The following is a 14,305-nucleotide window of genomic DNA, read 5'->3' as shown; positions in this document are numbered from 1 at the left end:
ATCTGCCAAAACGAAGTATGGTGGTTGATCAGAAGAAGCAGACGTCGTGCGGTGGAGATTGAGTTCAATTGCCGTCAGAAGAAAACGTTTCGTAAAAGCTGTAACATCAAGGGGCAGAGTTAGAAGATTGGGGGAGCGCTCGATTACCAACTTATGCCTGATATGATCAACTCCGCGGTACTAACCGTACCAGGTGCATATTTTTTTAGTGGGTCAATTGATTTTATTTCAAATTAGTAAACTAATTTTTGAATTATTTTGCAGAAACAACATTCGATGGGAATACACTCAACCCTCTTTTTACGGCAGTTTTTTATACGTCACTTCGTTTTACGGCCTCCTTTTTACGGCACGTGACGTAAAAATTATTTGAAACATTATTTACATCCAAAAGTAGGCCTATAAGAAGGCACTCTTAGAAACCCACACCCACCCAAAGTAGAAGCTTTGTATATTCATCATTTGCCTTCAATAATTGTTACGTTCCAGGACATCCAAGAATTTCCTGGAGTCTACACGCGTAACCAAGGACCTAAGGTCTACAAGCGTAGCGAAAGAGCTGTTATCTCTTGTAAAAAATGGTTTATGCCCTATTTGATATATTAAACCAAATTCCGTTCCACGTCATACAAGAATTCCCTGGAAAATAGGTCGCGTAACCGAAAGGCTGTTATCCCTTTTTTTTAATGGTTCATGCTCTATATGATCTATTAAACCAAACTTACAACCAAACTTAAACCAAACAACAACACAGCCGTTCCTTTGCTGGTCATCCAAGAATTCCCTAGACTCCTCAGCCGCGGATTCATCCCAAATATGTCCTCCGAGTATTTGTCTTTCATGTGCGTCTCAAATGTAGGCATATGAGTTGTTCTAAGATCTCCAAATCGTCCTGGAGTTTGAATCAAATGTTCTGCCGAAACAACCAAGTCTTCCATGATGTTTCCAGCCACGGTAACCACCCATTTATGTCCTCCAAGTATTTGTCTTTCGCTCGCGTCTCAAATCCAGGCATATGAGTTGTTCTAAGATCTCCAAATCGTCCTGGAGTTTGAATCAAATGTTCTGCCGAATCAACCAAAGCTTTCATCACAGACAAACAGACATAACACTCGTCAAATTTCCTTCGTTCACTGATTTACTGGTCAATTCAAATAATCATTAGTTGGCCAATCGGTCACTAGTGGCGCGCGCATCGAATTTGCTCGAGTTTGACATTTGCCCACTACCGCCATCTGGTTCGTGATTTGCCCAACTAACTGAAATCAACAGATGTCGTTAGTGTTTAAATGACGATGAATTTGATGAGTAAATGTTCAATGTGTTATGTCTGTTTGTCTGTGCTTTCATGATGTCCCCAGCCACGGTATCAACCCAATTATGCCCTCCGAGTATTTGTCGTTCACTCGCGTCTCAAATGTAGGCATATGAGTTGTTCTAAGATCTCCAAATCATCCTGGAGTTTGAATCAAATGATCTGCCGAATCAACCAAAGCTTCCATGATGTCCCCAGCCGCAGAAAAAACTCAATTTTGTTCTCCAAGTATTTGTCGTTCACTCGCGTCTCAAATGTAGGCATATGAGTTGTTCTAAAATCTCCAAATCGTCCTTAAGTTTGAATCAAATGGCCTGCCGAATCAACCGAGGCTTTCATGATGTGCCCCAGCCAATTATGTCCTCCGAGTATTTGTCGTTCACTTGGGTCTCAAATCCAGATATATGAGATGTAGTAAGATCTCCAAATCGTCCTGGAGTTTGAATCAAATGGCCTGCCGAATCAACCTAACTACTAACTACCCATTTATGTCTTCCAAATATTTTTCATTCACTTGCGTCTCAAATCCAGACATATGAGATGTTGTAAGCAGGCTTGTAAAATGTCATCTGCATGTCATTTGACTAATTTGCTCATAACTTTCTTTAGAAGCAAAATTTCTTCCATAATTTTGAATGTACTCATAACGCTTGAGTAGGGTTATATTTTTGTCCAAGGGTACATTGCTCTAAGTATAACATCAAAGGCTGGAGAGTGAAAACTCTCCAAAATGTCACGTGTCATTTGACATAATGTCATTTGAATGACATTTTGCCTCCCACGCCCCAGATTACATATTTACAGCAAAGTCTCGTTAGACAAAGTTGTAGGCCCATTTAACCGCTATAAGTTCGTCATACAACATGAATTGATAGCTACCTTCTGAAACAAGTTCTGGGAAAATTATACAAACGAATGCAAATGACATTTTACAACACTGGTTGTAAGATCTCCAAATAATCCTGGAGTTTGAATAAAATGATCTGCCGAATCAACCAAGGCTTCCATGATGTCCCCAGCCGCTGCAACATCCCAATTATGTTCTCCGAGTATTTGTCGTTCACCCGCGTCTCAAATGTAGGCATGTGATTTGTTTTAAGATCTCAAAATTATCCTGGTGTTCATATCAAATGTTCTGCCTAATCAACCAAGGCTTTCATGATGTCCCTAGCCGCGGTATCAACCCAATTATGTCCTTCGAGTATTTGTTTTTCACTTGCGTCTCAAATGTAGTCATATGAGTTGTTCTAAGATCTCCAAATCGTCCTGGAGTTTGATTCAAATGTTCTGCCGAATCAGCCGAGGCTTCCATGATGTCCCCAGCCGCCGTATCAACCCAATTATGTCCTCCGAGTATTTTTCTTCCACCTGCGTCTCAAATCCAGGCATATGAGATGTTGTAAGATCTCCAAATTGTTCTGAAGTTTGAATCAAATGGTCTACCGAATCAACCAAGTCTTCCATGATGTTTCCAGCCACGGTAACCACCCGTTTATGACCTCCAAGTATTTGTCTTTCGCTCGCGTCTCAAATCCAGGCATATGAGCTGTTCTAAGATCCCCAAATTGTTCTGGAATGAATCTTACAACACCTCATATGTCTTGTTTCGAGACGCAAGAGAAAGAAAAATATTAAGAGGACATATTTGAGGTGATACGGCGCCTGGAGACATCATGAAATCTTTGGTTGATTCGATAGATCATTTGATTTAAGCTCCAGGACAATTTTGAGATCTTAGAACATCTCGTATACCTGTATTCGAGACGTTAGTAAAAGACCAATGCTCAGAATAATCCTGTAAACCTAAAGACCTGTACTACATGACTTTCTTAAATTACCTGGAATGGAACGATAGTAGAAGAGGAATCCAATTTAGTCCTATGGATCAAAACGGGTATGAGCAAGTTTTTTTTAAAGAGAAAACAGCCTTTTGATAACGCGTGTTGACCGTAAAGCTTATATTTCAGGGATGGATGATATTCATGGATGATCTGCAATGAAACAATAGTTGAAGCCGTATTCACTTTGGTTCTATTGATCAAAAAGGGCATGGCCCATATGAATTGACCGAATTTAGTCACAATCAAATTGCTACTACCATCCTTACAAACATTTTAGTTTTATGCTGATTTTTCCGAAGTCATGTAGAGCAAATAATGGTTTTCATGACCGTTATAGAACTAAAAATGTTCCATGGGATGTTTGTCTGACTTGTGCTGCTCGGGTTGTCACCAAGGCTGAGGACATCATAAGGGCCTTGGTTGATTCGGCAGACCATTTGATTCAAGCTCCAGGACAATTTGGAGATCATAAAACAATTCATATCTCTGGATTTGAGACGCAAGTGAAAGAAAAATACTTGGAGGACATAATTGGGTTGATACCGCGGCTGGAGACATCATGGAAGCCTTGGTTGATCCGGTAGACCGTTTGATTCAAAATCCAGGACACTTTGGAGATCTTAGAAAACTTCATATGCCTCCATTTGAGACGCAAGTGAAAGACAAACACTCGGAGCACATAAGTGGGTTATCACCACGGCTGGGGACATCATGGAAGCCATTGTTGATTCGGTAGACCATTTGATTCAAACTCCAGAACAATTTTGAGATCTTACAACATCTCACATGTCTGGATTTGAGACGCAAGTGGAAGAAAAATATTCGGAGGACATAATTTGGTTGATACCGCAGCTGGGGACATAATGAAAGCCTTGGTTGATCCGGCAGACCATTTGATTCAAACTTCAGGATGATTTGGAGATCTTAGAACAACTCATATGCCTACATTTGAGACGCGAGTGAAAGACATTTTGATATCGCAGCTGAGGACATTGTGCAAGCCTCAGTAGATTAGGCAGGCCTGGACTTGAGACGTTAGTAAAAGACTAATACTCAGAAGACAAAATTGGGTTGACACCGTGGCTCTGGACATCGTAAAAGCCTTGTTTGATTCGGCAGAACATTTGATTCAAACTCCAGAACAATTTGGAGATCTTAAAACATATCATATGTCTGGATTTGAGACGTAAGTGAAAGACAAAAAATCGGAGGACATAATTGAGTTGATACCGTGGCTGGGGGCACCAAGGAAGCCTTGGTTGATTCATTACACCATTTGATTCAAACTCCAGGACAATTTGGTGATCTTACTACACTTCATATGTCTTGTTTTGAAACGCAAGTAAAAGACAAATACTCAAAGAACATAATTGAGTTGAAACCACGGCTTAGGACATCATGAAGGCTTTGGTTGATTCGATAGACCATTTGATTCAAACTCCAAGACAATTTGGAGTTCTTACAATATCGAATATGCCTGTATTTGAGACTTTTTTTTGTTGGGGAATTTGAACTACTGTGTTCATTAATTTGAGACGTTTACAAAATACCAATACTCAGAAGACAAAATTGGGTTGACACCGAGGCTGGGGACATCGTGAAGCCTTGGTTGATTCTGTAGACCATTTGATTCAAACTCCAGGACAATTTGCAGATCTTACAACACCTCATGTGTCTTGTTTTGATACGCAAGTGAAAGACAAATCCTCGGAGGACATAATTGAGTTGATATCACGGCTGGGGACATCATGAAGGCTTTGGTTGATTCGGTAGACCATTTGATTCAAACTCCAGGACAATTTGGAGATCTTATAACATCTCCTGGATTTGGAGAGATCTTACAATACCTCATGTAAGACGCAAGTGAATGTGTTTGAAAGTATCCTCACGATCAATAAATTAAGGGAAATACAAGAAATTTAACAAAATTTCTTTTTACGTCACATTCGGTTTACGTCCCCCCAATAAGTGACGTAAAAAGAGGGTTGAGTGTAATACGATGTAATTCTGTAATCCCAAACACACGCCATGCGACAGATCTTACCGCAACCGGCTAAACTCTCAGGCGACCATCATTTCACCACTTGGCCAGTGGAACTACAGGGAACTACGTATGTATAAAATCTTTCGTTTTAAAATATATTTAGGAAGCAATCTGAATTAGTTTTTAAAATTGAATAGACTTTAGTAACGGCATCTTTAGTAATGTTAGGGCATCTTTAGTTGAGTTATAAAATGTATGGGAGTATGTATAGGAAATGAAATTTGAAACAGTTAAAATGCTATCTACAACAGGCGTTGTATTTTCACCCCACCATAGATGGTACGCAGCATTTTCCTTTCGAAAACTCCCAGTGCGCGTTGGTCCTCCTCCATATATTAACAAACTGAAAACAGAAAAACTTATCAAATATTTTGGTTTGATATTATACTGAAAAAAATGGCAAACCTATTTCCTCAATAGAAGGAATTTAAATTGTTGTTGTGAGTTGTGAAAAAAGTATTAACGAAAATACAAAAAGAAAATTTATTAAATGAGTTTATATGCCAGTTATTTGCATCCCGATAAGGCCACCTCGTGCAGAGATCTATTTTGCCACCCTGCGGTTGCCATCATTGCTATCGGGTCTTATCGTCATTAATCATTATCATTTGATTGTACGTTTGACAGATACGTTTTTCGACCTCAACAGTACGGCCGTCTTCAGTGTCTCGTATTTCGGATTCGGACGGGAATACTTTCGGAATTCCGACGGGAATTCTTTCGGGATTCCGATGGGAATTCTGTCGGGATTCCGACGGCAAACCCTTCGAGATTCCAACAGCAAACCCTTCGGGATTCCGACGGCGAAACCTTCGGGATTCCGGAATTCTTTTGAGAACACTTTCGGTCCAACGGGACCACGTAAACCAAATGTTCACATTTTCAAAAGGCCTTCCCCTTATACTTTCGTAGGTAATTCCGAAGAAATTTCGTATAATTTCTCGATTAATAATCAATCATCCGATAAAATCCAAAAATATTCTTCCTTCTACTTTTTTAAAGATTTCCGGTAAAATTCCTAGTGAATTTCAGTGAAAATTTGGAATAACTTCCCGAGATAATTTTAGTTTTTTGCAGACATTAAGAAATATTTTCCGTGGAATTGAAAATAAAAATCACCCCAAAAAACGAATGGTTTTTTTTTTTAATTTTATGCGTTTTATGCAAAGCTCCCACCAAATAACATTTTTACACTGCAGCATACTTTCACTTATCCTGGATGCAGCATAATCTCTCCCATTTTTAGCGAAAATCAGTCCCTCATTACATCAACTGCAAAATCGTCGACGAGGCCAGGTTCGCCAACTCCAGCACCACCTTCACAGCATCGTCTCCACTATCTTCACCAGCAATTCCTGCTTCACATTGGCGAATACGAGGTAGCACAGGAAGTCATTGCATAAACGTTAGAAGCGTAGAATCACCTCCGGGGTGTAAATGGAGCAGATCGCATACATGCTCGATGAGACGGTGCTAGGTGATAGTCGATTGCTTAACAGATATTCAAATCTGGAAATGCGACCAAACATGCTTCCAAACTTAGAACTCTGTGCTCCATTATTATGTATGTTTCTCCTCCAATTCATGAGTAAAATTGAGCTGAAAACATAATAATAAAAAACAATAATTTCACTGTTAAGAAAATTATTTTGAGCTTTTTAGTGGAATGTCTTCACTTGTCATAAGACGAGTTTGAAGCTTCCCATTTAATTCCACCACTTGATTGTACCTTGACGGATACGGATACGCATTTCGACCTCAACTGTAAGGTCGTCTTCAGTGTCTCGTACACAAGTAGAGTCAAGTACGAGACACTGAAGACGACCTTACTGTTGGGGTCGAAACACGTATCTGTCAAGGTACCGTCAAGTGGTGGAATTCAATGGGAAGGTACAAACTCGTCTTATGACAAGTGAATAATTTCACTGTTTCTCAAATGATTGGCACTAAATCACATTTTTGAAATGCTACGAAACTACTCACCTCCAGGACAGTATCCAGCATCATTATAAATTAATTTACAGCTATACATAATTAGAAGCTTCATCACTGGCAACCGTAGAGAAGACAGTGCACTAAATTCGGAGTGCTTTTCTGGAGTAAACACTCCTGCAACAGTCCAAGAGGTAGATGTTGAGCATGTGACCCGCTTTCACAGCAGGAGTGATGTTTCTGAATAGTTGACAGAAAAGTGGGCGTTGAAGGAACTCTGCATTTCAAGGGACCCGTTCGGTGGCCTACATGGCGTTGAGGAATGTTTGCTGTACGAGCATTTTTACCACGAATTCTGGTGGACAAAGGTAGCAGAAAAGCACAGTTCTGAACGAGATTTAAGGCGGCGAGAATATGTGTTATTCACTTACCACTTTTCGGTTACAGTTGTAAAAATACGGCTTTGCAGAACATGTTTTGTGAGAACTAGGTATTTATAAATAACAAATTAAAGAAAAACGAGATTGAAATAAATTAGGCCGCGTATATGAATAAAAACATAAACACTGTTGAGGTTAAGAATCTGTCAAAACTCACAGCAAAAAAGTCTACACTTCCCGAAACACTTTCAAATAAGTTTACCAAAATATGAGTAAAATACACTAGCGCCTCTGGCGGTGCTGGTCTCGTGAGCTCATCTGGGTTGCACGAATTTTTAATCGGTTCTTCGGGACTCACACGTCCCGGTTATTAGTTCCTGATTAAGGTATGTTTGTACAAGCATAATTTTAAGTTGTTATGGTATATTAAGCAAACTAATTACAGGACCCGATTCGAAAATGTACCCGTCGTCCCGAAATGCTAATAATTAGCAATCGGATCCCACCAAAGGAAAGCCTAGGGAAAGGTGGCACCCCCCGGATGGACGGCTTCAGCGACACAGAAGGGAATGATAACTCCGGGGAAAAAATCGACCCGTTCTGGAAGAAGAAAATGCTATCGCGGTACGTCAAGATCTGGGATCAAGATGAAGGAGAGTTTGAAGAAACGCTATGAAGATCTGGATGAAGGGATGAGCGCAATGCGGGTGATCAATCCGGTGGCCCTGCTGGACAAGAAGCCAGCCAGCGGATCGAACTCCGGTTGAGGAACCTGCTGAAGCTTCCGAAGGTACACAAATTTGTCAGCTACGAATTGTTTATCAGCAATATCGAGCGAGCGATGCTCGAGGGTGAGAATGACTTCCAGTTGTGCCCGACGGAAATGTAACCGGATTTGAAAACAAGGTACGAGGAATTAGATTCGAATTGATTGCAAGTTTATAAACATAAATCTATCTTTAAATTTCAGACCTGAGTGGAACCGAATTCGAAGGACTATGGGAAAACCGAGACGTTTTTCGGTGGCATTTTTAGAGGAGGAACTTTGTGAGTTGGAACGCAAGCGGCGTAAGATTCGGCTACTGCAGTCCAAGCGATCAGGAGAGTTTTCTTTTGTTCGGAATCTTCTCAAGGATATTCCTCAGCAGCTTACGGTAGGCACTAAGCTGACGTCTACTTTGTGTTCTTCTCAGGATGGCCTGTTCACGGGAACCGTTGAGGCGATTGATGTGATGTCCAGTTCATATCGGGTGTGTTTCGATCGACCCGATTTGGATGCCCTTACGATTTCAGACTTCGAGGTTACCAACGATAAACCGGAAAAGATTGCTCTGAACTCTATCACGAAGGACTTCCGACCTAAGTATAAGAATGCTTCATTCTATGTCGCTTCACCTGTCGTAAAAATACTCATCACCGGTATCAAAGGCAATCCTTTGCTGGTAGGTAACAGTTACCCGAAGATTCTTTGTATGCCCGAGATCAATATGCTTTTCCCGAAATATAATATTGGAGGATACCCGGCTAAATTACTTAGTTGTTGATTATTCGAACAAAGAAGGTATCCGTCGTCCCGAAATGCTACTGCTGGCGGGCGGAAAAGTCGGAAACCCCGACTCGAGATTACTCCTGAATGTTCAGCACCGAAATGTCTTCTTATCTCTAAGGATGTGGATTCAAATATGGAAGGTATATACACAGTATTAGCTGCTATGCAAGACGGGTCTGCCCTGCAACAGGCGGGATACTCTGTTAGATGTTGATCGTATGTATTCAAGTATCAGATCCTAACAGCAAAGCTATTAATGTACTGTACATGATTCGATTTGTTGTCGAAATACATATCCCGATCCAATATGCAACAAGTTAATGTTGAAGAATATGAATATTCGCTTATTATGCATGATCCTCTGAACTATCCACCTAAAACTAGCCTTTTTTGCAAAGTTTGAGTAATTTTCATTCAAGGTCCTATGTGAATTTGATTTAAGAATAATGTCCAATATAACAGGTCCCATCTGATTGTTCAAATGCAAAAGGTCCAAAGTAGCAAAAGTATCTTAAAATCCAAGAAAAATGACCTAAACTGGAAAACCATTACTTTTAATCAGTTCTACGACTATTATTTTGTCTGACAACGATTGAAAAATCGTTGAACGAAGTTGTAATTTAAATTCAGATTTATTTTCTTCTGCCAAATATTGCATTCCATATTTCTCAGATTATGGCAGATGTTAGATAGGCCCAGTTGAAATGTTTGTCTAGAAATAATTTGAATAGCGCAATCAACAGAAAAACATGAAAGCTTTTGATTGCACTACTCAAATTAATTCATGAAAAAAATGTTACTTAGGTCCTTTTGAAAAGTTAAGCGAGAATGCATCAGCAGACGATCAAATCTCGGGTACTTATTCAAAAGGACGTATGTGATTTTGTAAACAAAGATTGAAACGTCGATTTGTCGAATCTGGTGGCACTCCCACGCAAACCAACACCAGCAACAGGTAGCCGAAGGCATCCCCTACTAGTCTGTGGTGATGGTTTGCATGGGAGTGCTATCAGATTGGACAAATCGAAGTTTGAATCTTTGTTTACAAAATCACATACGTCCTTTTGAATAAGTACCCGAGAAATGTAAACATATAATGTTTGAGTCATGTAAGTGTTTGCTCAATATCTTCGAATTGTTTTGACATTTTCTGAGCCGCGCGTGAGAGAGCAGAGAAAAGGTGATAAATTGACAAGAAAAAGAGCAGTTGTCAAGATAAATGACTTGAAAATTTAAAGTGTTCGAGTCCGCAGCTCCCAGCTAAATATAGGAATAAAAATAAAATCTGAAAACTTTCAAGCCCGTTTTCTCAGCTTGATCAAAATGTTACATACGCCGATTTGGAAAAGTACCCGAGAAATCTTTATTTTGCGAGATGGCTGCACTGTTTGTATGAGGAAGTGAACAAAGTCAAGACTGACAAACGTGATCGGCGCGAAAGTCGCGAAAAAAAAACAAAATAAATTTAAATGTTGCGTTTCTTGATGTTTCATGGTAATCCTTTGCATCTTTCGTTGTTTTTTACTTTCAATTTACAAAAAAACGTAATATTATAAGGCTATTATACGTACGGTTCATGTTACGATCGTTTCTAATTGTATGTGCAAGAAAATTCTGTTCACAAAGCAGAACCGGCAATGTTGAAATAATGAAGTACCTAAACGTAGCGGAAAAGAACGATGCTGCCAAAAATATCGCCGGCTTGCTTTCGCGGGGATCCTCCCAGCGGGTAAGTAGGTAATCAGTTTTTGAACTTTAAAAATCAAACTAACTGACACTTTTGTAGCGAGAAGGATACTCTCCATATAACAAGATCTACGAGTTCAAATACAATATCCGCGGTCAGCCAGTCGACATGATCATGACCTCCGTGTCGGGTCACTTACTGAATTATGAATTCCTTTCGTCGTTTCGAAGTTGGCAGAGCTGCAATCCGGAGCAGCTGTTCGATGCCCCGGTTCGTAAATCTTGTAATGAAGACATGACAAAGATCAAACGAACTTTAGAAAGGGAAGTTGCACGCTGCCAAACGCTGGTCATCTGGACGGATTGCGATCGCGAAGGAGAAAACATTGGGTTCGAGATCATTGAGGTTTGTCGACAGATGAGGCCACAGATTAGAGTGTTAAGAGCAAAGTTTTCCGAAATTACGGCAGCATCGGTGACTCGGGCGATTGAAAATCTAGCTCAACCGGATGAGCGGCAAAGTCAAGCCGTGGATGTGCGGAGCGAATTGGATCTGCGTATAGGAGCGGCGTTCACACGGTTTCAGACGTTGCGGATGCAGAATGTATTTCCAGCGAAAATCAGTAACAATTTGGTATCATACGGGAGTTGCCAAATCCCGACGTTGGGTTTTGTCGCACAACGATATAAAGAAATTGAAAGATTCATTCCCCAGGAGTTCTGGAAGATAAAATGTAAGATGAATGAAGTGTGGGATTAAAGTTGATGATTATTTTGTCATTTTTGCTTTAGTGAACCACACCATCGATGATCTGACCGTGGAATTTAACTGGGCGAGAAATCGCCTATTTGACAAGCAGTGTTGTGAGGCGTATTTGATGCTATGCCAATCCGAACCTCTGGTCAAAATTGTGAGCGTCACGAACAAACCGAAAAATAAGTGGAGACCTACTCCGTTGGATACGGTTGAGTTGGAAAAACTTGGATCGCGAAAGTTAAGAATTAACGCCAAGCAAACGATGACCATAGCGGAAAAACTTTACACGCAAGGTATAGATGATTGTGAAGACTATTGTGATTGATAAAATGTGTAATAATTTTATGTTTTATATAATCCGCAGGTATAATAAGTTATCCTCGTACAGAAACAAATATGTTTACCAACGATATGAAACTGGCGCCGCTGGTAGAAATGCAGCAAGAGAATCCTGAGTGGGGCGGATTCGCGCAGAAAGTTTTACAGTGGGGACCAAACCCTCGTAATGGCAAGAAATCCGATCAGGCGCATCCTCCAATCCATCCCACTAAATATGTCACCCATCTTACGGGTGACGAGAAGAGAGTCTACGAACTAGTGGTACGACACTTTCTGGCTTGTGTCAGTAAGGACGCGGTCGGATCAGAGACCGTTGTGAATGCGATATTGGCCGAAGAGGAGTTCACAGCGTCCGGGTTGTGCATTCTCGAGCGAAATTACCTGGAAGTATACCCGTATGACCGTTGGAATTCTAAAGAAATTCATGCCTACCAGGTAGGAAATACTTTCGAACCAACTGAGCTATCGTTACACGAAGGGTCGACAACTGCGCCAAACATGCTTACGGAAGCGGATTTAATCGCACTGATGGAGAAGCACGGCATTGGAACCGATGCGACTCACGCAGAACACATCAACACCATTAAGCAGCGGGGGTACATTGGTGAGGCTGATAACAGATACTTGGTTCCAGGAACGCTAGGGATGGGATTGGTAGAGGGGTACGAAGCCATGGAGCTTACGCTGGCTCAACCCGAACTTCGAGCTGGACTCGAGGCCGACCTGAAGCTGATTTGCGAAGGAAGAAGGGATCCAAAGGAAGTTCTAGCAGAGCAAATCCAAAAATACAAAGAAGCCTATCGAGTGATAACTCAGAAAGCGCGTGCTCTTGATCAAGCCATGGCACAGAGATTGAATGAAACGCCCATTGATGCTCCAATAAATCCGACCAACGCGGCAAACAGTAATCTCATACAGGAAATATGCAAGTGTCCAAAATGTACCCAGATGATGGCCCTCAGGATGAAAAAAGATGGAAACGGCTACTATCTGGGATGCCTAGGATTTCCCGACTGCAGAAACAGTGTGTGGTTCGACGACAATATCAAGGAGGCTTCCGCAACTGATGAGATATGCTCAAGATGTGGGGGAACTAACAAAAAAATGAAAGTCAAATTCAAACAAATTCGATTCTACGGAATGTTGAACCATATGAGTGCCGATTCTTACAAAACATGCATCGTTTGTGATGACAAGTTTCGCGAAATCCTTGGAATTGACGAAGCTCTCGTGAAACAATTCAGGTCCAGTGGCATTCGGGCGGACGTTACTATTCCACCAAGAGGTAATGCTCCAACTGGAAATGCCGTTCGTCAAACAAATCCGTCAAACCGTCCTCCGAGTAATCCGTCGAGTGGTCGTGGCTCTGCCGGCAGTGGAACCAGCAGTAACAGTCGCAGCGGATGGGGCTCAAACAATGGCAACGATGACGATTTTCGGGGTGGTGGTGGAGGGGCAATTTCCATCGGCGGTAGTTCCAACAGCTCAAGCAGCGGTTGGGGTACGGGCAGTGGTTGGAACTCATCCAATACCTCGCAAACTAGACCTAACGTCCCACGATCCAACCAGTTCAATAATGATTCCTCGTGGAATAGGAATCGAAATCAACCTCCAACTCATTCTTTTGGAGCAAACGACGAGGAAGTGCGTTGTGGATGCAATCTTCCTGCAAAGCAGCTTACAGTCAAGAAGGATGGTGCCAACAAAGGCCGACCATTTTTTCTTTGTCCGAAGGAACAAGGAAAGCAATGTGGCTTCTTCCAGTGGGCCGATCAGGACACCACGCCACAGGCAGGCTCATCGGGTGGGTCCACTTGGGGCCAAAGTAAACCTCCACCTCCTCAGAGAAACAATTTCGGCGGAGGCGGGGGAGGTTGGGGTGAATCGTCTTCTGAGTGGGGTCGCACGAACAACAATAGTAGGCCCAAAGCGCCCGGCGCGAAGGGAGGTGACCGACAAAAAGCGACGAGAAAATGCGGGTTTTGCAGACAGGAAGGCCATACAAAGGCTAAATGTCCACAGCGGAGTAATATGGATTTTTAACGTTTTATGTTGAGCGTTATTTGTTGAGCATTGTATGTGGTAAGAACGTATTGTGTATATTAATATGTTTCTAATAAAATGGGCTGCATCTACACTGTGGCTTTTTTCTTTATTTTATTTGAATTGTTTGAATTCATTGGCAAACTAAATCCGAAATGGCCTGCGTTATAATGTACATTGAATAAGTTGGATAAGCAGCAGTGTGTTGATCAAGTTTAATAAAGGAAAAAAATCAAGGTGCACTGGAGTCGGTTTTTACGCGGAGAATACGTTCCGCGTAAAAAACGACTTCACTGAAAACTGATTTTTGGAAAACCGCGTAAAAAAACCTTTTTGGAAAACCGCGTAAAAAACTCGAAAAAATCCGTGTAAATCCCGAAAACCGCGTAAAACCGACTTTTGTCTTGTCTTGTCTTAGC

General features: G+C 41.3%; 1 protein-coding gene, 1 long non-coding RNA gene and 1 pseudogene across 3 annotated transcripts; 2 read left to right on the top strand and 1 right to left on the bottom strand.

Moving 5' to 3' along the window:
* Positions 1-4,745: 4,745 nt before the first annotated feature.
* On the bottom strand, positions 4,746-7,707 carry LOC134216138 (uncharacterized). Of its 2 annotated transcripts, XR_009980517.1 has the most exons (4): positions 7,564-7,707; positions 7,184-7,487; positions 6,405-6,799; positions 4,746-5,543 (listed from the first exon to the last, which is right to left on the bottom strand). It is a non-coding gene; the product is annotated as an uncharacterized LOC134216138 (long non-coding RNA). The 2 variants fall into 2 exon arrangements; XR_009980516.1 differs by lacking the exon at positions 4,746-5,543 and having other exon boundaries at positions 5,823-6,799.
* A 283-nt stretch (positions 7,708-7,990) lies between these two features.
* Positions 7,991-9,247, top strand: LOC134209672 (protein lin-9 homolog; annotated as a pseudogene).
* A 1,241-nt stretch (positions 9,248-10,488) lies between these two features.
* LOC134212040 (DNA topoisomerase 3-alpha) lies at positions 10,489-14,003 on the top strand. The gene is made up of 4 exons (XM_062689537.1): positions 10,489-10,790; positions 10,848-11,481; positions 11,540-11,797; positions 11,869-14,003. The coding sequence occupies exons 1-4, from the start codon at positions 10,638-10,640 to the stop codon at positions 13,884-13,886; spliced, it is 3,063 nt and encodes a 1,020-aa protein (XP_062545521.1). The 5' UTR covers positions 10,489-10,637; the 3' UTR covers positions 13,887-14,003.
* The last annotated feature ends 302 nt before the right edge of the window (positions 14,004-14,305 follow it).

This window comes from Armigeres subalbatus, chromosome 2 (genome assembly GCF_024139115.2).
Source record: "Armigeres subalbatus isolate Guangzhou_Male chromosome 2, GZ_Asu_2, whole genome shotgun sequence".
Taxonomy (NCBI): domain Eukaryota; kingdom Metazoa; phylum Arthropoda; class Insecta; order Diptera; family Culicidae; genus Armigeres; species Armigeres subalbatus.
Note: the sequence above shows the minus strand (reverse complement) of the source record. Positions and strands in the feature narration are given on the sequence as shown.